General features: G+C 40.8%; 1 protein-coding gene across 18 annotated transcripts in view; it reads right to left on the bottom strand.

Moving 5' to 3' along the window:
- The window catches only part of LIMCH1 (LIM and calponin homology domains 1), a 339,225-nt gene that overhangs the window by 44,309 nt on the left and 272,768 nt on the right, over window positions 1-22,148 (bottom strand). For 13 of the 18 annotated variants that reach the window (XM_055246654.2, XM_055246657.2, XM_055246661.2 and 10 more), the window contains 5 exons: window positions 17,252-17,287; window positions 11,623-11,749; window positions 9,979-10,136; window positions 9,357-9,765; window positions 5,674-5,889 (listed from right to left, as the gene is read on the bottom strand). In XM_055246654.2, coding sequence (XP_055102629.1) covers window positions 5,674-5,889; window positions 9,357-9,765; window positions 9,979-10,136; window positions 11,623-11,749; window positions 17,252-17,287 — 946 coding nt within the window. The remainder of the gene's footprint in view (window positions 1-5,673; window positions 5,890-9,356; window positions 9,766-9,978; window positions 10,137-11,622; window positions 11,750-17,251; window positions 17,288-22,148) is intronic. The other 5 variants (XM_055246660.2, XM_055246659.2, XM_055246664.2 and 2 more) reach the window with 1 other exon arrangement.

The following is a 22,148-nucleotide window of genomic DNA, read 5'->3' as shown; positions in this document are numbered from 1 at the left end:
TACTCAAATGCCTTCACCCTGCTCTCACTGCAAAATGCAATGCTTCAAGAAAGATCCAATTGTGTTTTCCTGGATCAGAAAACATACGTACTGAATTTTCAAGAGGAAGACCTAGAGCTTTTTCAAAATAGGAAAAACAGACCTACCTTGTAACTTAGTTTGAGAAAAGCAGATGAAGTAGTTTAGATACCCAACAAGTGAGTTTGGCCCTTGGTCAATGAGGGAAAATTGCCACAAACCTGGTGGGATGGTGCTGACTAGGAGGGAGAGCATGGGCCACGACATTTGAGATGAGCTGGTGAGAGAGATCCAATGAACAGGCATGGAAGGGAGTGGCACAGGGGTCGATGGGTGGGAGTCAGGAGTTTGGGTGGCAGGAGGGGGCCAGAACTGGAAAGGAGGGAACAAAAGGAGAGGCAAAAAGAGCTGCAGGAAGGGCCGGGCATGGTGGCTCATGCCTGTAATCCCAGCACTTAGGGAGGAAGAGGTGAGAGAATCACTTGAGCCCCGGAGAATTGCTTGAGACCTGCTTGGGCAACATAGTGAGACCCCATTCTCTACAAAAGGGGGGGGGAAAAAAAGACCTGCAGGAAGAATCATGTAAGTGTCTGCAAGGACAACTGTCTTCTAGAAAAAGCTGTCCACATCTGTATGTTTTTTAGAGAATTACAATTGGAACAACAAGTTGAGTTAGAAGGTTAAAAGGAATTCATCTCATTTGTATGAAATTCATGTCTGTTCAAGATGGTAATTTTGACCATCTTACTTTAATCCAAAAAACCTCATACTGATTGCCTTTTTGGGCTTCTGAAAAATGTATTAAATATTATAATTCCTGACTCCCACTTGTTGCATGACAATATTAAAGATAGCTGAGTGGCACCTGTGGTCTCTGAGTCACCCTGACAGTGTGCTAAGTGCTCTACAGACATGAATTCTCACAATAACCATCTGATGTCTATGCTATTATTATACTTCTTTTTAAATATAAATTGAGGCTTAGACAGTTTGACTTGTTCAGGTGGAGTCTGACCTTTGATCTAGTGTATGAAGTATTTTTTTGTTATTTTCGAAAAGGGTCATTTTGGTGCCACTGAGGAAAGAAGAGCTTCAGATACAAATACAACTGACAGTGAATCAAGACAACACTGGAATAGCTTTCGGGGAGACATACATAAAAATATCTTTTTGTAGGCCACTAAACATAGGATATATTAGCCCTCAGATTAGAAGACCTTCTAAATTCTTTTACAGTCCTATATTCTAGGAGTCTGCTTGTGTGCTATAACATGATTTTCTTACAGAAGCCAATATTTTTAAACGAAAAAAAAGTGTGAGGTTTCCACTGGGCCTTTAACAGAGATGCTGAAATGAACAAAACCCCTGAAATATCTCAGGGATAATTGGGGGCGAAGGGATGGGGTGGCCACAGGAGGACCTGATCCCTCTGCCTACAATGTACAGCACCCTCATCACCTTTATCCTTCTTGGGGTCCTCCGGTGGGCTCCTCACCACTGTCCATGCCTTTGATCCTGCCCTTTCTGGTGTGTAGAATAGCCCCTCCTCCACTTCAACACAAATCCCACACTTACTGTCAAGTTTCAAAATCTACATCCCACACAAAACCTTCCCAGACTAAACTCAGCCTACGAAGATCTTGCCTGTTCTTTGCAATCTTATATTCCTCTGGTTTTCTTACTCCACCATCTAGTACAGATGTTCCATGACTTCTAAGTTTACATTCTGATAAACCCATTGTAAATTGAAAATATTGTTAAATCAAAGATGTACTGAATACACCCAACTTACCAAACATCATAGTTTAGCCTAACCTACCTTAAACATGCTCAGAACGCTTACATTCGCGGTTGGGCAAAATCATCTGGAGATTCAGTGCACTATAGAGTATCGGTTGTTTACCCTCGTGATCTCGTGGCTGACTGGGAGCTGCGGCTCACTCACAACCACGCCCAGCATCATGAGAGTGTCCTACTGAATATTACTAGCCCAGGAAAAGATCAAAATTCAAAATCTGAAGTACAGTTGCTATTTAACATATATTGCCTTTGCACCTCATAGGATTGAAAAATCGTGAGGTGAACCATCCTAAGTCATGAGTCCCTCTGTATTTAATTCTACGTCATTCTATATACTTTTCTAGTGGCTTTATGAACATTTTTTTCCTAGCAAGTTTAGAAGTGTATTCTTCTATTTCAAAAAACCAGTAATAGGGTAGGTCCTTAAGTCATATTTACCAATTAACAGGTGCCCATCTGCAAGGTAACTGCTATCACAATCTTATTACCATAAAGGTGATTCAACTGAAGATGACTGGGAATTATCTGGCATGAGGAGGTACAGACAAAGCATTTTTCTAAATTCCTAACCTAATTTAGGATCTAGTTCTAAAGTAAGAAAGTGACGGTCCCAAGAGTTTCAAATGAGAAAGATGAGGTAGAAGGAAACTGAAGAGATGATATGACGTCACCCATAGTGCCCGTCCCGGGTCCAGATGCTGACACTCCACACGCAATCCCTTCCCCCAGCAGGTCTCGGGCCGCCCTTCTCTGTTGTTCTCCCTCCATTCCTGAATTCATGCTCCTGCCTACTGCCACTGCTGTGCCCTTTGAACAGTTCTAGCTCACCCTAAAGGAATTGTGACATTTTAGTGGTGGGTGAAGCTACTCCTCTGTAGAGAGTGCATCTGTTGGGAATGCAGTTTTTGGAAGAAAGACACTATTTAAAAAGAAGAACACTAATCTTTTGACAGCCCCACAGAATCAGGCAAGTGAATTAGAAACAGAAAATGAAGTCCAAGCTGGTATCAATCTCTGGGAGGCCCTGAAGTGCAGCCTCCTGTTCTAAGCTGGCCACCGTATTTTGCCATGACCAATTAATTCCTTTTTTTTTTTTTAACAGGAGTATACTGGCTGTAACACAGTCAAGAAATGCTTTGCTTGGAATCATGCACAAAGAAGTAAAATGAGGAGTAGGTTTACTGGAGAAGTGATTCTTTTAAAATGACTCTGGGATAACACACTCTGAATGGAAAACTTGTGGTATCCTAAGTTGCATGTGAGTATGACGAGTATTTTAGTAATGAGCCACAGTCCTACATAGTACAGCTAACAACTTAGCTTATAGTCTGAGAGATATATACAGAGATTTTCCCACACAGAAAGTAATGCAATACCCCCTGCCATAGTTGATTTAAGAGCCTAAAGTACTATAGACAGGGTCCATAAATACTACTACCTATTCAGAAACATTAGGGTTCATTGAACTAGAAATTACTCTGAACTAGGCAATTTCTCCAGGGAAGAAATACACAAAAGGAAAAGACTCCCAGGCTTTTCTGAGTTTAGACCTGCATCCTTAGGCGACCAGGATCAGGCTGGTTTCTAGGAAGAAAATCCTGAAGGCCATCCTTCTCCATGTGATCATGCATAAACTTTTGAAATAGCATAGTTTTTTTCAGATCATGTAATTTTGCTTCTCTTAAAACAAGATACTTTGGGGGATATGTAATCAATGTGAAATCTTTTTAATGAAGGGAATTTAGAAAATGCTCATCATGAAAAATGGCAAAAGAGAAATAAGAACAGAATTGTTAACTGTCCCTGAAAAGCAATGTCACCCCTATGTCTAATTTGGGGGGCTTCTAGTTTAATTTTAACAGCATAAGTTAATGTTTACTCTATCAGTTCAGTTCTCACACTGCTAGCAGAACTCAATATTCTGTCTCGTGATCATGTGCAAGAAATCTCTAGCAGAGGTAAGACGTATGCAAATGACAAGTAAAATGGAAGTCCAGGAAGTCCAAGGTCAGGAGAGACTCCGCATTGGCCTGGATCACAAAACTTTGCTCCTAGAGACTAGGAAACGTGTTATCATGGTGAGAAAATGATTTTGGTCTACTCCCACTTGAATCTCTTTCACAGAGCACTTGGGTACTGCGGGGAAGAATTATATCTTCTCAACTCCTCTGAAAAAACCATAATTTTAGTCTTCAAAAGACTAATCATAGAGGAAAAAAATAATGATATCCAGCCTTCTGGGTGGGTTTTAGCTAGCTGGGTCACACAACGCTCAGCTCCCTTGGTGCTGGAAGAAGTTTCCTTTCACACCAAACCTTTCTAGGTCCTGGGGGAAACTATCTTGACAGTTTTTCCCTTCTTGTAACTATAATATAAACCCAAATGCTATAAATTAGAGCAGCAGAAACTCAGCCTCTGGTGAGGACAAATGAGGTTGAACAGAGTCCAGCCCGCACCCCGAAAGCAGGGCTGCATCTGTGTAGTGACAGTTTTGGTTAGATTAGTGAAACCAGCGTGAGTCTTTCTGGTGAGAGATGGAAGAAAGTGTAATTTTCCCAATGATGTCTTCTTCTCCAAAGAAACAAATATCATCTTATTTTGAGTTCACTTTTCTGCAGTACCTGAATTAGCATACATTTTTTAGCTTTGCCATTCAATAGTACTCTGATGCTTTACATTACTTTCAGCTTTTAAATGAATTTTTGTTTCTTTAACTAATAAGAAAAAGGCCCTTTTATATATATATTGCCGGGGATGGAAAGCCAGATTCTGATAGCACCAGTTATTTTCAAATGGCACTAACAAGTCTAATGAGGTCCTAAATAAACAGGGGGAAAAAAGGCATTTTGAAGATTTACTTATTCTTCTATAACACTGGACACCAATAGTGAGACAAGAAAAAGTAATTTCTGGCTCATAAATTGCAATACCTTCCATTATACGAATGATACAGGTTGAATTGTGTCTCCCAAAATTCATATTATTGAAGTCCTAACCCTTACTACTCAGAATGTGACCTTTGGAAATAGGGCTGCTGCAGATGTGATTAGTTAAGATGAGGTCACACTGGAGGAGGGTGGACCTACTCAGTATGACTGGTGTTCTTCTAAAAAGGGGAAATTAGGCTGGGTGTGGTAGCTCATGCCTGTAATCCCAGCACTTTTGGGAGGCTGAGGTGGGTGGATCACTTGAGGTCAGGAGTTCAAGAACAGCCTGGCCAACATGGTGAAACTTGTCTCTACTAAAAATACAAAATTAGCTGGGTGCAGTTGTGCATGCCTGTAGTCCCAGTTACTTGGGAGGATGAGGCAGGAGAATCACTTGAAGCCTGGAGGCAGAGGTTGCTGTGAGCCAAGATCGCACCATTACACTCCAGCCTAGGCAAAAAGAGCAAAACTCCGTCTCAAAAAATAAAATAAAATAAAATAAAATAAAATAAAATAAAATAAAATAAAATAAAATAAAATGGGGAAATCTGAATACAGACACATCCACAGGGAGAACACCAGTTAAGACAAAGGCAGAGAGGGGGATGACGCATCCATAAGCCCAGAAACGTCAAGATTGCCAGCAGCCACCAGAGGCTAGGAGAGAGACCTGGAGCAGATGCTCTCTCATGACCAGTGGAGGGAGCCAACCCTGCCAACACCTTGGTTTTGGACTTCTAGCTACCAGGACTGTGAGACAGTTTCTGTTGCTTAAGCCACTGAGTTTGTGGTACTTACAGCAGCCCTAGCAAACTAATACGCCAACATAGAAAGAAATGGTCATTATCATGACCTACTTATTTTTAAAAACAGATTTTTTCACCATGGAATTATCCCAAAGGGAGGCGGGGAAATGTTTGGTTCTTACTACGAGCTCTTGGGGAACAGAGTTTGGCTTCTTTATGTTGATCTCGATGCTACTGTTGTCTTGTTTCAGCTCCAGTGGAGACCCGTGCACTCTGGCCACACCTTCAAACATCTGCGATTTGGTTAAGGAGTGGGCAGGTGCCACCGTGGGACACTCTCTTTCCTTCTCCTCCTCTCTATGAACCGTCTCTCCATTCACACTGACTTTCCCATCTACCTATAAAAGCCAGAAGGAACAAAAAACATGCTACATATACCCCAATCAAAGACTGTAACAAAACGACACGTTCAGAATTACCTCAAAAGATGATCATTTAATAACCAGAGTCCAATCAAGAAAGAGGTCTCTTAAACGTTCTGATGGGACCTATGAGTTAGGGCTTCTATAAATGCTATCTTTAAGGGCCTCCTTAAAAGGTAGTTGGCCTGCTTGGGCCACTTCACTTTAGATTCCATTTCATGTTCACCTCATTTATGGTCTGCTTTTATTTTAAAGTACAGAAAACCGAAGAATCTTAAGTACAAACACATACCACATATTGGGGTTCCAATACTGTTTCACTTCAGTTCTGATTGCTATTCCACAGTATTTACTGTTTTTCTGGCTAACATATAAATGAGGCGGAACTTACCACAGATCAGGAATATTTTACAGCTTATCCCATGGTGGTAGCAGGGGCAACAGATACTTTTTTTGAAGCTAAGGCAGAGGGCAAGGGATCTGAGACTATGCTCTGTTACAATGAATCTCTATTTCTAGTTACTTTTATAACCTCCATTTTTTAAAGAAAAAAAGACCATGCACATTAAAATATTTTTGTTTTGCACTCACATCTAGGGGAGGCAGTTAGAGCAAGAAAGGGAAACCAGAGAGGGTGGTTAGCCTGGCTTACGGAAATGCATCTGGAAATCTCGGTCTTGAAATTTGAGGCAGAAAGTAGAGTGGTTTTGAGAGGGAGCTGTGCAGTTAAGTGACCTGATTGAAACCTGGCTCTACCTACCATTTAACAGGCATGGAATCTTCAACAGGTTTCCTATTCTCTGTGCTCAGATGCAAAATTTAAAGTAACAGTATCTTCCTCATAGTGCTGTTATGGAGATTTTAAGGATTATCAAATGTACAGAATTTAGAACAGTACCTGACACATTTTAAGTGCTTAACTATTAGCCATTATTATCATTAGGCCTCTTATTTATTTATTTATTTATTTATTCATTTTTTGAGACGGAGCCTCACTCTGTCACCCAGGCTGGAGTGGAGTGGTGTAATCTCAGCTCACTGCAGCATCCGCCTTCCTGGTTCAAGCAATTCTCGTGCCTCAGCCTCCCAAGTAGATGGGATTACAGGCGCGTGCCAACATGCCTGGTTAATTTTTGTATTTTTAGTAGAGACAGGGTTTCATCATGTTGGCCAGACTGGTCTTGAACTCCTGGTCTCAAGTGATCTGCCTGCCTCGGCCTCCCAAAGTGTTGGCATTACAGGTGTGAGCCACGTCGCCCAGCCTCATTAGGCCTTTTAAAATCTTTTAAAAGAAATAATGGAAGGCTGGATATTAGTTATAGTTTATTTACCTTAAGCCACTGGTCTTTTTACTCTATTATTTGTTGCCCATAAAAAGAAATTTAAATCACAACTCAGCACACACACACATAAATATAACTGAAACAGAAGTTTCCCCAAGCAATTTTGCCTTCATTGTGTGACACACTATGTTTTTTTATTATATTATATTCTAGTTCTTTTTTTTTTTATGTTGGCTTCAAACCACTAAACTGATTTTATAACCTAGCAACAGGTGGTAACTCTCAGTTTGAAAAGCACTGCCTTAAACTATTTCTGTTGATCTTCCTTTATCCTTAATTCTGTTGTACTGCCCTCCAAGAAGACACACACACACACACACACACACACACACACCCCTACCCCTTAGCTTCTGTCCTGGCATTATTAGCTGGTAACAACAGTCTGATTTGCATGTTACCTTTGACCTTTGACCAAAGTTGCTGTCCATGCATTCAGTAATGGAACTGTAGGCCATCAGTAGAAATACTAGCCAGTGAGGCCTACGATGAGGCAGGGGACCCCCACTAGTGAGTGGTGAGGAGTAATCTCCAGCTCTAAGAGGGCCTTTGCTCAGATTCTCTAATAACTCCCTCCATGGAAGTGCTTCCCGAGGCCGCCATACCACCTTGCTCCACTTTGCCGCAGTGGTGAAGAACAGAGTTTTCTCAGAGCTGAAGTTCTGCCATAAAATCATTTATGCTAATTCTTCTGTTTAAACGATCACTTTGCACTATTTAGATAAAGGAGGGAAAGTGGACATCTAGATTGTATGAGCAGATGCCTTGGAAATCCAGTTAAATAAATGTATTCTCTATCCTATTCTGGGCCACCTCAACATAGAATCTTCCTTCAGGAAATACCATAGCCATTCGTTATCATAGGCCCTAGGTGAAGGAAAGCTTCTGAAACGCTTAGGTGGACCACTGAGCACACATGAGCATGTGTGTATCTATCTGTGTGTGTGTGAGTCCATATGATTAGTAGCTCATCTTCTCAGGAAAAATTCACTTATTTATTTAAGGAGCACTTGCTGAGTGCCTACTCTGTCCTGGGCACCTGTGCCAGGCTCTCAGGATGAAGCCATGAATGACAGAGATATGGCCCCTGCTCTTATAAGGGGACAAACAGCTCAGTACGATCCAGATGAGACAGTCTGGACATTTTTGTTTTATCAAAGCCTAAGATAGAGATTTTTGAGATACATCCAGAGTTATTTTAGCAGAGGTCAGAAAGTGTGGTTTTGTTCTCTTTGAAATACAGCAAGGAAGCTACATGGCATCACACTGTTCAATCAGTTACGAAAACTTTTCTGTGTAATGGTCACATCTGCGAGTGATGCATTCCACCTCTGTTTATTACAAACTCATTGAGTGCAAGGACAAGGGGAACTGATTTTTCTTTATAAGTCAAAAGAACTTAAGACAAAGGATGAGTGCTTCCTCCTGATATAAGGGAAAGTACCTGAATTTGAGGAAGTGAAAAGATGTTTGGTTTCCACAAGTTCTTCAGTCTGGAACACTATTTTACACACTCATTAGCAAAACAACCCAGTTTCTTTTCACTTGTTTAAAAAACCTGTCTCATTTGAGGACCAAGTATGTCCCATGTTCCCATGTGTTCCTTGTATTTTTACCAATTGCAAAATCTTTTTGGATGCTACAATGTCAAATGGGTGCTGAACGCCAATTTCTTCCTAAAAGAGAGGTAGCTGCATATACTTCTATTTGAACCAAAAGCAAATAAAATTTTGTTTTGAGGAGTCTGCCATACCTCCCGATACCTAGAAATACTAGGGTATTACTAAATTAGGGTTTTTACCACTAGTACAGAGAAATTATGCCATTATATCAAACTAGAAAATAGACCTTGCTCATGGAGACGACTCCACTATCAATCTTATAGGAGTCCATCTGTATTAACAACAGCAATTGAGGGAAACAGCTGTTCCTTAAGCGTTTACAAACCAAATCTCCAGAGACCTATGACTTTCACAGCTGTACATGTCAACACATTTTTCTTTTGTATGGTAAAAAGAATGACATTTTCTTGAGTTATGATGCTTCTTTCCATCGACTCCCTGGAGTTCAGCTTTGGTTCTACTCTTAAGGAACTTGTCTTACCTTAAAGGTCTTCAGAACATCTTGAGAATTTTTGGGCTGGGAGTAAGGCTTGGGTGTCAGCATAGGCACTGCTTTGGGAGTGACAGTTTTGCTTGGAGACCCACTGCCTGCTGACATGCTGGTATCCAGAACACTGGCAGGAGCAATGGTGGTTTCAACAGTGGCAGTGAATTTGGGTGGAGGCAGTGACTGTTGCCGCAGGTATTTCATGGGGTTGGGGTCGTTCAGGAAGGAAGATAAATTTGGCTCTGTTGAATGGCTTCTTTCCAGAATTTTTGGCATCTCCAAGCGTTCAAGAACAGCCTCACTGATGGTGAACCTCTCAATGTACTGTTGAAGGATCCCCTCTGCCTCCTCCTGGGACCGAGCGTTCTTATATGCTTCATGCAACTCTCTCTCTCTCCGCTCTCTAAAGGACATACAAGGGAGAAGCAACAACAAAGTCAACTAATGAAAATTGCAAAGAAGACCTTGGTAGAAACGAAGGTAGCACTGAAGAGATAGTACAGGGAATATAAAATGTTACTATCAGAACCTTTGTGACAGCCAATAATTTTTAGAAAAAAAAAAAAAAACACCTAGATAATATTATACATTAAAAATGACAACAGAAAGAACTCACTTTTCTTGAACAATTTCTCTGTAGGTTTTGATGCTTTTCCTTCGTTCACTTGTCCCATCTTCTCCAGCCAGTAACTTCTCCATTTTTTTCCTTTCTTCCTCTTTCTTGATTAAGTCCTGAGAAACACTTCTTCTACGACTCTTCCAACGAGCCAGGTCCTGGCAGGGAAAAAAAGATAGAATATTCTTCTTCAGACTCGTGCATAATTCCATTTCTATTCTTCAGAGTTTAGTCATTTCTATTCTTTAGAGAACTGACCATGGGCCCAGGCGCTATAACATTGTGTGCATTCCCATACAATCCAATGTAAATCTGGTTGGAACTGGAATGCCTCAAAGGCAGAAACATCCAGATATTATCTACAGTATCCATAGCAGGGCTGCACATTTATTTAAATATGGCAGTGTGAAATATGCAATCACATTTCATGTCAGTTGCCAAATTTCAGAGAATTGCCTCACAAGGTAACTGTAAGAAACTTCATTCCTTCCTATTTATAACCTCTGCATTGTGAACAGATTTGCTGACAATAGAATAGTAGGGATTCATTTATACAGTTTCCACATGGAAGATAGTCAAGGCAGAAAAAAACAGTTTTGGAGTCTTTAGATCTGGTGATTCTATATGTATTAATTCATCTGATCCTTACAACAACCTCACCACAATCCTACAGGTAGTTATAGCATAATGATGAGGAGTGGGGATTCTGGAGTCAGATGGATGGGGTTGCAGCTGTGGGAAATAATCCCAGCTCTATCTTTTCCATGCTTTGGAATCTCAGGCATGTTTCTTAGCCTCCCTGTGCCTCTATTTCCTCCTCTCTAAAATGATGATGATAATAGCACCTATTCTTACAAGCTTGTAGGGTTAAGTGTGAAAATAGATGTAAGGTACCAGGCACACAGTAAGTGCTCAAGATATTTTAGACATAATTGTTACTATATTTTATCAACTTTGGAGAAGTTAACTTTTTAAACTAAAGGTGGAGTCGTTTGCAATAGCTACCTCCAGAGTGCTTTGTGAGAATTAAATGAAATAATCCACTCTCCCTCCTCTCTCCCCGCTTTGGCTCTCGGCACACAATCTCAAAGCCCTTATCAGCCTCTTTAGCCTTCCTTCCCTGGTTCTAATCCTGGCTCCGCCACTCGCTAGCTGTGTGACGTTCAGCAAGTGACAGCTGTGCTGGGATTCGTCTGTGGAATCGAGGACAGTAAGAGTTGCCAGTTCATTGAGTTACTAAGAGGATTAAATGAATGCATGCAAAGTACTTAGAACAATGCCTGGTACTGGTACACGTCTGATGTTGGTCATTGTTATCGTTACTACCATCATCATCATGATCAATTTCAAATATATAACCTCAGAAGATAGTGCAGCCTCAATTCCAGTTTCCTGCCTCCCCTCCCCTCTTTTGTGACCAAGCTTCTGGCCGGGGTGTTTGCTGATTACATGTCTGGGCCATCACTCCATACCTTCACGCTGCTACTCACCTTCCTTTGAGTCCCACATTTACCGTGTCACCTTTTGAAACCCTCTAGGGGCTCCCTTCCCCCACATAGCTTTCAAGTCCACGTCTACCCACCCGGCTGGATTTTCTGCTACCAGAAGCCTCCCCGCTGCCCGCGCGCCTTGGCCGGAACTCACATCTTGCCATTTGTCGTCCTCTTCCCTCAGCTGGTTATTTATCAGCTGCAGCTGCTCCTGGCGGGCCCTGCTGTGCGGCTGCACCGCGGCCTCCTCCTCACACCGCATGTCAAACATGCTGGTGCTCCTGAGTTCGGAGAGAGCGAACACGAGAGGGACCACGATCAGCGCCCGTCGCGTCTCCGCGCGCCTGGGCGTCCTGCCGCGTGGGGGCGCTACCGGGCCTGGAAAACTGCCCCCTTCCCGGGCTGCGCACAGCGCGTGATTGGAGGCGTGTTCTGGCCCTGGGCGGGCGGTGGGCGTGCTGGCACCCCACCGCCTCCTTTTGCCGCAAACGCCAAAATGTGACCGTCTTTGTCTTCAGTGATGTCACTGAATCGGGTCAATATCATTTTATATGTAGGTGCCAAAATAGGTTTAAAGAAGAGCTAGAAAAATGGTATTTGAAGCCTCCGGCTCCTCTCATTTGGAAATGCATTTAAAAAATAAAATTAAGATAATTAAAAGGTATAACCTGGGTAGAATTTGTGGGGAAAGAGGGCGGTGTTCCATGAAGTAAAACTTTATTACGTTAAACGCTTCTTTGTGTAGAAAGCTGGCTTAAAGGCTTCCTACGTGAATGGAGGCAATTTCTCCATTTCCAAAAAAATATCATTTGGCCTTAAGTTTAAGACACCCACTTTTTCTTATTTTATTTAATTGAATTTTAGACGCATCTGACAACTATGGATGGCTGACGTATATGTTCATTGTAATCATTTCTTTTTATTTCTTGTAAAACTGCTGTAATTGATAGTGCAGTTGATGGCATCTTGAAATCAAGAAAACAAGGCATTTTATAACAAGAGTAAGGAGTAAAACACATAAATTAGGTATGTATTTTGTATTCTAATAAGCACACAGTCATTTAATTTTTGTCAGGATAACTCTGAATATACTCTTAAAAGAAAAATGCAAGGTAAAACAATCTTTAAAAAACTCTTAGACTGCGCGTATAATTTATATATTCTATAGGAGCTTATTAAATGTTGTGCAAGACCATAAGGCCTTTTTTGTGATGCTTACATAAACCTTTGTTACAGCAAAAGCTGAAGCAGCAAGATGAAAACAGAAATAGAAACCAAAGCAAAATCCTCCTCCTTTTATTTTTCTTTCAAAGAAATGACTCACTTTGGGACAAGTGGGTTATGGAGCCCAAAATTCAAGACACAGAGGGCTCTTAAAAGCTCACTGTTAAGTGCTAGCAACAAAAAATGGTGATAGTCCATTTTGAAACCAGCCTAACACAAAGAAAAAAAAAACTACCATGCACTTAGACACCAAAGAATTCCAGACATCATCAATGATGTCCAAAATTGTTATTCCCACGGCCAATGAACAGCAGCAGCATCGCTGAATGCAAAGGGCTCCCTAGCAGGCAGCTGTCCAGAAGATGACCCCCAAAGCAATGGCTGCCCACCTTCCCTTCAATCCACTCAAAAGGAATCTGTATAAATGTGTGAGTGCCTCTCTCTGCTCTCCAGATGTTGGACAATTTAAGTCCAAGAGAACTAAACTGAAAACTGTACTTGTAACCTGTCTTCCCCGAGAATATTCTAATAATCTGGCTGCATAGAAGGACTCTTAGCTGAGGTTTCTATTAGCATGGATATGACAAGCCACTGCATAATGCTGCCTCCATGTATTCAGTGGAGAATGTTGATTTCAGCAGCTGTGGCTTCTAAAAAAAATAAACTGGGCCAGGTGTGGTGGCTCACGCCTGTAATCCCAGCACTCTGGGAGGCCAAGGTGGGCAGATCACTTGAGGTCAGGAGTTCAAGACCAGCCTGGCCAACATGGTGAAACCCCTTCTCTCCTAAAAATACAAAAACGAAAAGAAAAGAAAAAAAAATTAGCCAGGCATGCTGGCACACGCCTATAGTCCCAGCTGCTAGGGAGGCTGAGGCAGGAGGATGGCTTTAAACTGGGAGGCGGAAGTTGCAATGAGCTGAGATTACATCACTGCATTCCAGCCTGGGTGACAGAGTGAGACTCCATCTCAAAAAAAATAAAAATAAATTAAATGAATAAATAAATAAAAGAAAGAAACTGTAGTCTTCGATAGAGGAGAAGGGCTGTGATTTTTCATCTATTTTAGACTATTGATTAATGGTATCTAAGAAAGATTAAGAAATTTGCAGGATTAGGTAGAAAAGTCTAACCCATGCTTTTAAACTTTATGGATCAAAACTCACTTAAGCAGGCGTTCCAGAAAGACACAAAAATTCATCCCATTCTTCCTCTCACAGTTAAAAAAAAAATCTTACTTTTAAAATATTCAATCTAGTCAGTTCATCTTTTAAGGTGATTTATAACCTTTGCTAAGATCTTAGAAGACTTAAACCTCTCTGAGCTAAGGAGTTTGTAGATTATGGGAGAGAAAAGAGGTCCCTTCATTCAACTCTGCCATCTATAAAATCTACAGGTCAGAATTTTGGTTTAGGCCACTGTGGGTGGCCATAGATCCAGGTTTTCTTCTGGGACCCCAAGAAGAAAATGGTAGCCTTCTCCAGGATCTGGGATTTGATTATCCCACCCAGTGGGCATGGAGAAAATGAGAGCAGGCCTTAAGAATTACCTTTGTCTGTCCTGCGTTCCCATCTCTACTCCCACTGTGAAGCTCTAACTAGCTCAGCCCAAATGTGGCCAGAAGCCAGTTAGTTAAATAAAAGGAGAAACTCTTGTTCACCCTTTCATGTAACAGAAAGTACATGGTTGAACATCCCTAATCCAAAAATCTGAAATCTGAAATGCTCCAAACTCCAAAACTTTTTGAGTGCTGACATGACCCCACAAGTGGAGAATTCCACACCTGACCTTGTGTGATGGGGTGCAGCCAAAACTTTGTTTCATGCACAAAATTATTTAAACTATTGTATAAAATCACCTCCAGGCTATATGTATAAGGTATATATGGAACATAAATGAATTTCATGTTTAGACTTGGGTTCCATCCTCAAGATATTTCACTATGTATATGCAAATATTCCAAAATCTAAAAAAGTTCAAAATCTGAAACACTTCTCATTCCAAACATTTTCTATAAGGCAGGCTCAACCTGTACGATTTTTTTCTCAAGTTTCTTTTTTTTAAGAAATATCAGCAAACTGGCCAAAAAAGAAGTAACAAACCTATGAGTGATATATTTATGCCATTTTAAAAAAAAAATTAAGAAGTTGGAAATTGATAATACTAGAAAGAAAATGGGCTAAGTTGTCATTCAGAACATGTTCCCTAGTTCAGGTTAGACTTGGCCTCCCAAATGAAGAGGTGTGTGTCTGGGGATGGGGGTTGGCAGATATGGGATCCTGGAGATGGCCAGCTTCCGGAATATTAATGTGACTTGGACTAATCCTGTGCTCCTCAGTACCTTACGTCTATGTCCTTGGGCTGTTGGGATGAGGGCTCCTGGCTGCAGAGTCCAGGAGTCTCCCTTGGTGGTGGGTTGACATTTTTGAGGGCCAGGATGGAATTACCCCAAGGGCCTGGAAATTGTTTCTGGGCCAAGTCTACGGTAAAGGAATTCAGAATAAAATGGCCTATGGCTCTCACAATGTACGGACTCCTTTGGTGGGCCGGGTATTGGAAGGGAAAGAGTGTGCAAGTGAAGAAAAGGGCAAGAAGGTGAAATTAAATCTATGGAAACATTCTTGGCTGGTTAGGAGGTGGAAATTTCTCCGTTTGCCTGTGCGGTAGGTCTGCCCCTGACCTATATTCTCCTTAAAGCGCTCATCTTTTTTTTTGATTGGGCTCTATTTTAAGAATGTGTCAATTATTAATAAATATAGCCTGTGCCAAAAAATTGCCTTTAAAGATTTTGGAAAAAGGAGATATTAAGGGAATAAACTAAAAATAGTATAAGTTTCTATTTTAAGAATAAATTCCTGATATCAACTTTTCATTTTGTTCCCCACATGGTTTCATGTAAATTGTATCTACTCTAAGCAGGAAACTCAGCACTTTGGATATCCCTAGATAAGAGCTCTGGAAAAAAGCTCCTTTTACTCTTCTTGGTCCCTGGGGCTGCATTTTGTAAACTTAGAGAAGGCAAGAAGGGAGTCCCTGTCCCCACCCCTTTTAAGAAATCATTAACCTTTCCTGTGGGTGAAGTTTTGTGTTCAGGTGCAGGCAAAATTCAGAAACTCTTTAATTTCCCCTCCTTTCTTTCACCTTTCCCGGGGTCTATTTTAAGCAAATTGTATAGCAGCCTTGCATTGATGAAGAAGAAATCCATTCTATCAAAATGTTTTTGCTCACCAAACCAAAGTAGTGTTTTGCCTATCAATCTTATAAAATCCTCCTTTCAGTGAATGTTAAATATTGCCATTGCAAGTTTGAAAAGTAATAACCAGGGCTCAATTTCAGAGACTACTTAACTCTGTGCAGTCAGTCAAGCTCAGGCTGAATTTGGTTTTGAGGCATGAGTGTTCTTTATGTCAGATCACACATGGGAAACTTGGCCCTGGAGTTTGACCACTTAGGGCTCGGAGTCCAAACTAAGCAGATATCTTGAACAGAAACATGGAAATAGCACAATCTGAAGACACTTAATTTTTTGCCTAATCTCATTGTCATTGGTGGAAATGATGTTTGCATGCTCTATATGCAAATTCTATTCAAATTCCTCATTGTGTGACTTGAAACTGAGGCTCAGGAAAGGACAGACAGAGGAGGGCTGGTGATTACATTCTGGATGGCCCAGGCTCCCACAAGGCCACAAAATGCTCCTCAATATCAGGATCAGCAGACTACTGACGCTGGATTTAGATATTAATCACGTTTCTTCACATACAAATTACTTGAATCTGAGAAGGCTAGTATTTTGCAAAAAAAAAAAAAAATAGTTTGCTTTGTATATCAGTTGCAGAATGATCTGCATATGGGAAATCCATTTCTGAAGCAGAGTTAATGTGGTCACAAATGGGAGGGTTTGGAGTCTTCTCAAATTTGGATGTGAAGTACGGGATAAGGAATGAAACTCTGCTTGGCTGAGTGGAAACCAAGCAGCAGGGAAGGGAAGGGCCAGTCATGTCTTACATCCTTGGCCCCTTGCTAAGCCATGGGACTTGAGCAAAACTCCAGCGTTTTGGTCTCAAGCATCCCACAGTTTATGTGACTCCAACCTGGGAGGAACTTGGGCTTCTGAATCTATAATTAGTGGTTTGGGATTTATTTTCTTAGTTAAAAAATGAGACTATGGGAATGACTACTTCATTGTTAACTCTAAGCCCCAACATATCAAGAATTAAGTGCAAAACTCAGAATACCCTTTAAATAGATCTATAGTTCAGAAGGGGTACCAATGTTCAAATCATAACAAGAACAACGACTTTAACATGCCCAGTCTATCAAAAGCAAATGTTAAGTTTCAAGCAGCAGCTTCATATTAGAATCATGCTTAAGTTGCTTTTTCATTCATCTTTCCTGCACAGAATGTATGCTCTGCATTCCAACTTCAAGTGCTTTGCTACACAAGTCAGCTAACTATTCAGTTCACTTGCATCAGTTGCATTTCAATTAGTGGTAAGTACTGGAAGCATGCAGTTTAGGCTAGTAATTAATGTAATCCTACAAATACAAGGCAACTTACTCTGCGTCATCAGACACAGGAGTTCTCGGACCGTATCTATAAGATCAAATACAAAATTAGAGGACTGGCAGAGTTGAAAGTGAACACTGTAAGCAAGCTGGAAATAAAAACTGCCGGTGAAATACATGTGTGCCAAACCTTTTTTGCTGAGATACTGAAAGAGAAGTGGCATTATACAATTAGCAATATTCCTTGGCTGCTGAAAATCAAAGACAAGTCTTGATATTTCTAAAAAATGCAAAATTTATCTCAAAACCCAGAAGAGAAATGAAAATAATCCCCACACTACCCAAAAAGAAAGAATCTGTTCAATATAAACATAGAAAGGCTTAGGTGCAATCCACAATGTTTAGAGAAGGCAGCTTAGAAAACAAACATGTATTACAGTCATTCACAAACAGTTCAACTTTTTGTGCCTTTATGTTCAGCAGTAATGGGCTGTAATGGACACCCACTGTACAAGTGCACCCTTCCTGACCCTGTCCCTGAGATGTTAATGCATTCGCACAAATAACATCAAAGAGTGTTTCTGCAGTTTTCTGAAGGGAAACCAGAACTCCAACCAGAACCCCAATCAGTGCCTTCCTCATGCATTTGACAGAAACCACAATTCCTAGAAAACTAGTAGCCTTAATCAAAACCAGACTTGGATGATATTCCATAACTTGAAAAACTAAAGATTTTTCTAATCTTTTATATTCTCCTGATAATTTAGATCCATAAAGTTGTGCCCTCTGCAATAGTCACTTGAAGTCTAAATGAGTCTAAAGCAAAAAGACTAAATTAGAAAAATATTAGAACATTACAAGGCATATTTCCAGCACATGAAAAAACAACAACAACAACAACAAAAAAACAACACAGCTCCCATAAATGCCTGTCTCTTTAGCAAAGGCGAGTTTTAAGGGTCAGTTCTTACCTATACCCTGAAAAGCTCCTCCTTTCTGCAATTCTGATGGTGGACAAAGAATAGTAAAGAAAATACGTCCTGCTTCCAGTTTCCAATAAATTACATTTTGGAGTTGGCAGCAAAAATTACCTGGTCCCATGATCAGTTTCACAATAGTTTATAGGAAAAGGGTAATTTCTAAGCATCTCTTCCTGCAATCTTAGAGAATCTTAGAGAAAACACCCCAGAATGCATGAGTGTACACACACATACCCCCTTCTCTCGTATGCTTTTATCATTCCAGAATAATCTACATTCATTGATAATGATTTAATTCACAGTGAAGGCAACCATACCAGTGCAAAACCCCAAATCTCTGTTGAAATGGCCAAAAACAAGACAAGGAAAGGGTTTGTGAATGTTTTTCTTCTTAACACAAAAAATTAGCTGGGCGTGGTGGCGCACGCCTGTAGTCCCAGCTACTCTGGAGGGTGAGGCAGGAGAATCACTTGAGCTGGGGAGGCGGAGGTTGCAGTGAGCAGAGATCACGCCACCGTACTCCAGACTGGGTGACAAGAGTGAGACTCTGTCTGAAAAGGAAAGGAAAGGAAAGGAAAAGGAAAAGGCCAAGGAAAAGGAAAAGGAAAAGGAGTGCAAGGGCAATATTAATTCTGAAGACTAGGTAAGTGTTTCCCAGTTAATAAATAGGCCTATTGGAATAAATTTATTCAAACATAGTGTTTTCTAAGTTATCTATGGAAGAGAGCAGAGAATTTCTTCCCAATGGATGGTTAATCAAGAATCTATTAATAGTTGCTATGTGTTTTTGTGTTTCAATTTGAATATTTTAATTAACATTTTATTGAAGTATAAGTTACATACAGAAAGCACACATACCACATATACACTTCAATGAATTTTCACAAACTGAACATACGCATAGATTAGCGTTGAGTGATTTGTACTATGTAAACAGACTCAAATAGTATGTACTCTTGAGTTTGTCTTCTTTAGCACATTTTGTGAGTTTCAACTATGTTGTTGCATGTAGGATATATCTGAATTTAAGTTGTTTCTACACAAAGTAATTAACAGTATTTCATGGACATCTCTACCAATAAATGTAGATCTATACCAAAATGTAAGCCCCACAGGAGCAGAGATTTTTCTGTTTAGATTCCCTGAACAGTGGCCAGACTAGTCAGTAAGTATTTATTAAATATTTATCAGGTGCTCTAGAAATTGAAAAGAAAAGAATAGCCCAGTTTCCAAAGATAACCTTCATTTATCCCTTTACTATGTACTGTGGGTTTAAGGAATTTCCTCTGAGACTAATATATTAGCTTTAAAAGGGCACCAACTTAAGCAGAATTGCCTTTGCTGGCAAGGGGAAGATAATTAGAGCTGAGCTGTCAAGTGACTTTCCCAATCATCCTACAGGAGATGAAAAAGTAAAGCAAGTTAGAAAAAACAAAACAAAACAAACCAAAACAAAAACTAATAAAGCGATCTTTTTAATGCAAAGTACGTGAGTTAATAGGTTATGAGGTACAAAATTGGCCACACAGGTCACAGTTGACATAAGCATCCTACCAAAAAAAAAAAAAAAAAAAAAGTCAATAAAGTTTAATTTTGAGGCCAGGCATGGTGGCTCATACCCATAATCCCAACACTTGGGAGGCTGAAGTGGGAGGATCACTTGAGCCCAGGAGTTGGAGACCAGCCTGGGCAATATAGTGAGACTCTGTCTCTACAAAATAAAAACAAAAAGATTAGCCAGGTATAGTGGTGTACGCCTGTGGTCCCAGCTACTTGGGATGCTGAGGTGGGAGGATTGCTTGAGCCTGGAAGGTATACACTGCAGTGAACTATGATCACACTAGCTTGGGTGATGGAGTGAGATCCTGTCTCAAAAAAATAAAGTAAAATAAAATGAAGTTTACTTTTGAGGGTAGGGGTAGGTAGAAAGATAAAGGGAATAGCCTATGCACCCATTGCCTGTATTTACGTAACTTTCACTACTAATAAAGCATTTCAGAATCAATAATTCAATAGTTACCTATTTCTATATCATGAACTAGCATTAGCTTAAAGTGTTTTTACTGCTCATCTAAGATCACCCCCAGCACCCAGCACAGTGCTTTACACATAGTGATTCTTACTCGATAAACACTTGTTGATAGGAAACGTGCATCCCCACGGTGTTTGCTGGCTCATTCACACAATATGTCACATAGTTCACCTGACCATTCCTCCTTGTGCTCAGAGTAACTGTCCATTCCCATGTGAAAATAAAGAGGAATCTTTCCCAAATCACAAAGAGAGTGACAGGCTAGGTGCAGTGGCTCAAGCCTGTAATCCCTAGACTTTGGGAGACCAAGGCGGGTGGATCACTTGAGGTCAGGAGTTCCAGACCAGCCTGGCCAACATGGTGAAACCCCGTCTCTACTAAAAATACAAAAATTAGCTGGGCATGGTGGTGGGCGCCTATAATCCCAGCTACTCAGGAGGCTGAGGCATAAGAATCGCTTGAATGGGCAGAGGTTTCAGTGAGCTGAGATTGGGCCCTGCACTCCAGTCTGGGCAACAAAGCAAGACTCCATCTCAAAAAAAAAAAAAAGAGAATTCCTCAGGCTTCCACAGTCTCCTCTAGTTACTTGTGTAGGCATCATGCTGGAGAGGGATGCTGGTTTTCCACTCTGACAGAGCTGAGTTTGGATCTTGGCTCTGTAGGTACCAGCTGTGTACATGTGGACCTCAGTTTCCTAACTGCAAAATGCAGATGAAAATTCTTCCTCTCAAAGGTAGTGTAAGGAATAAATGAATGGGAGAGCACCTACAGGTATCCAGTAGGCAGTCTCTAGGCCTCACTTCCTTCTTTCCTTCTATTCTAACTTGCTTTACAGAAGCCCGCGGATCCAGGGGCAAGTCCAGGGCATCTGGAAAGTGAGTAACTGTGGAGGACCAGCTTCACCACTCTGTTCCTCTGTCTCCCCAGTCCTAACCAGCTTGGGAATCATGTGTGATCCACTCACACAGCTTTTCTCTACATCAGCCTTCTTATTTGTGAAATGGAGCTCACACAGATTCCTTCAACCTACCTGTGAATCCCCAGGACAAGGTAAGCTTTAGGGAGCAGACACACAGGAAACGCTACAAAGCACTCTGGTTGTAAAGCACAAATATTACTTCTGCTCCCTGAAAACAGTGCTAGGCTCCATTACTGTTTTCTTCATAAGAATGTAAAATACAGATTAAATTCAGGTGATCAAGATGGCTAGGGGATTGATTTTTTAAAAATCTGGAGAGACTACCTACTGTTCTCCTTGTGTCCCACTCTGCCTTCTCTCCCACTGCCATCAGGGTCCTTGGAGAAGCAGAACTCCATTGCTTCCTATTTTATGGTGAGCTTATAAATTATGCAAAGCTCTCCTCACTTCTTTGCCCTACATTGGCAGGCTGACCACACATTTAACAAAAATGTATCACTTTTATTAAATGGCAAGAGAGGCTTCAACATATAGGACCCTAAACTGGAACAGGAACCCCAGGATAATTATTTCCCTACACGTCATCAAGTCATGGTTGACTCTAAGTCAAGTCAGAGCATGGAATAGAAATCCTACCTCCAGAAGGCAACGAGTGTTTGCTAATGTTGAAAAATTAATACAATTACAACTTTTATAAATGTATTCATCTTCTTTGGACCTCGAATAAAAGTGAAATCAAGTAAGTCAGATAGAGGTTCAACCCCTTTACCCAAAGGCTCCTATGTGAGCTAGAAGGAAATAAAAGAATTTCCCATTTATTCAGTCCACAAGAGTCAGAAAAAAATGTTTAACAGGTAAATTCACCATTGAATCACACCTGCTTACATGTAAAAAGAGGAAAAAATTCTTGGCAGATGAGGCCAATTTTAATCATTCTGTTTCTGCTAGCAACAGCAGGTAAGTGGCACTGAGGTGCCATAATGCATTAAGAACACACTGAAAGCTCAGACTGGAGAAA

The sequence above is a fragment of the Symphalangus syndactylus genome, chromosome 16 (assembly GCF_028878055.3).
Source record: "Symphalangus syndactylus isolate Jambi chromosome 16, NHGRI_mSymSyn1-v2.1_pri, whole genome shotgun sequence".
Classification (NCBI taxonomy): Eukaryota; Metazoa; Chordata; class Mammalia; order Primates; family Hylobatidae; genus Symphalangus; species Symphalangus syndactylus.
Note: the sequence above shows the minus strand (reverse complement) of the source record. Positions and strands in the feature narration are given on the sequence as shown.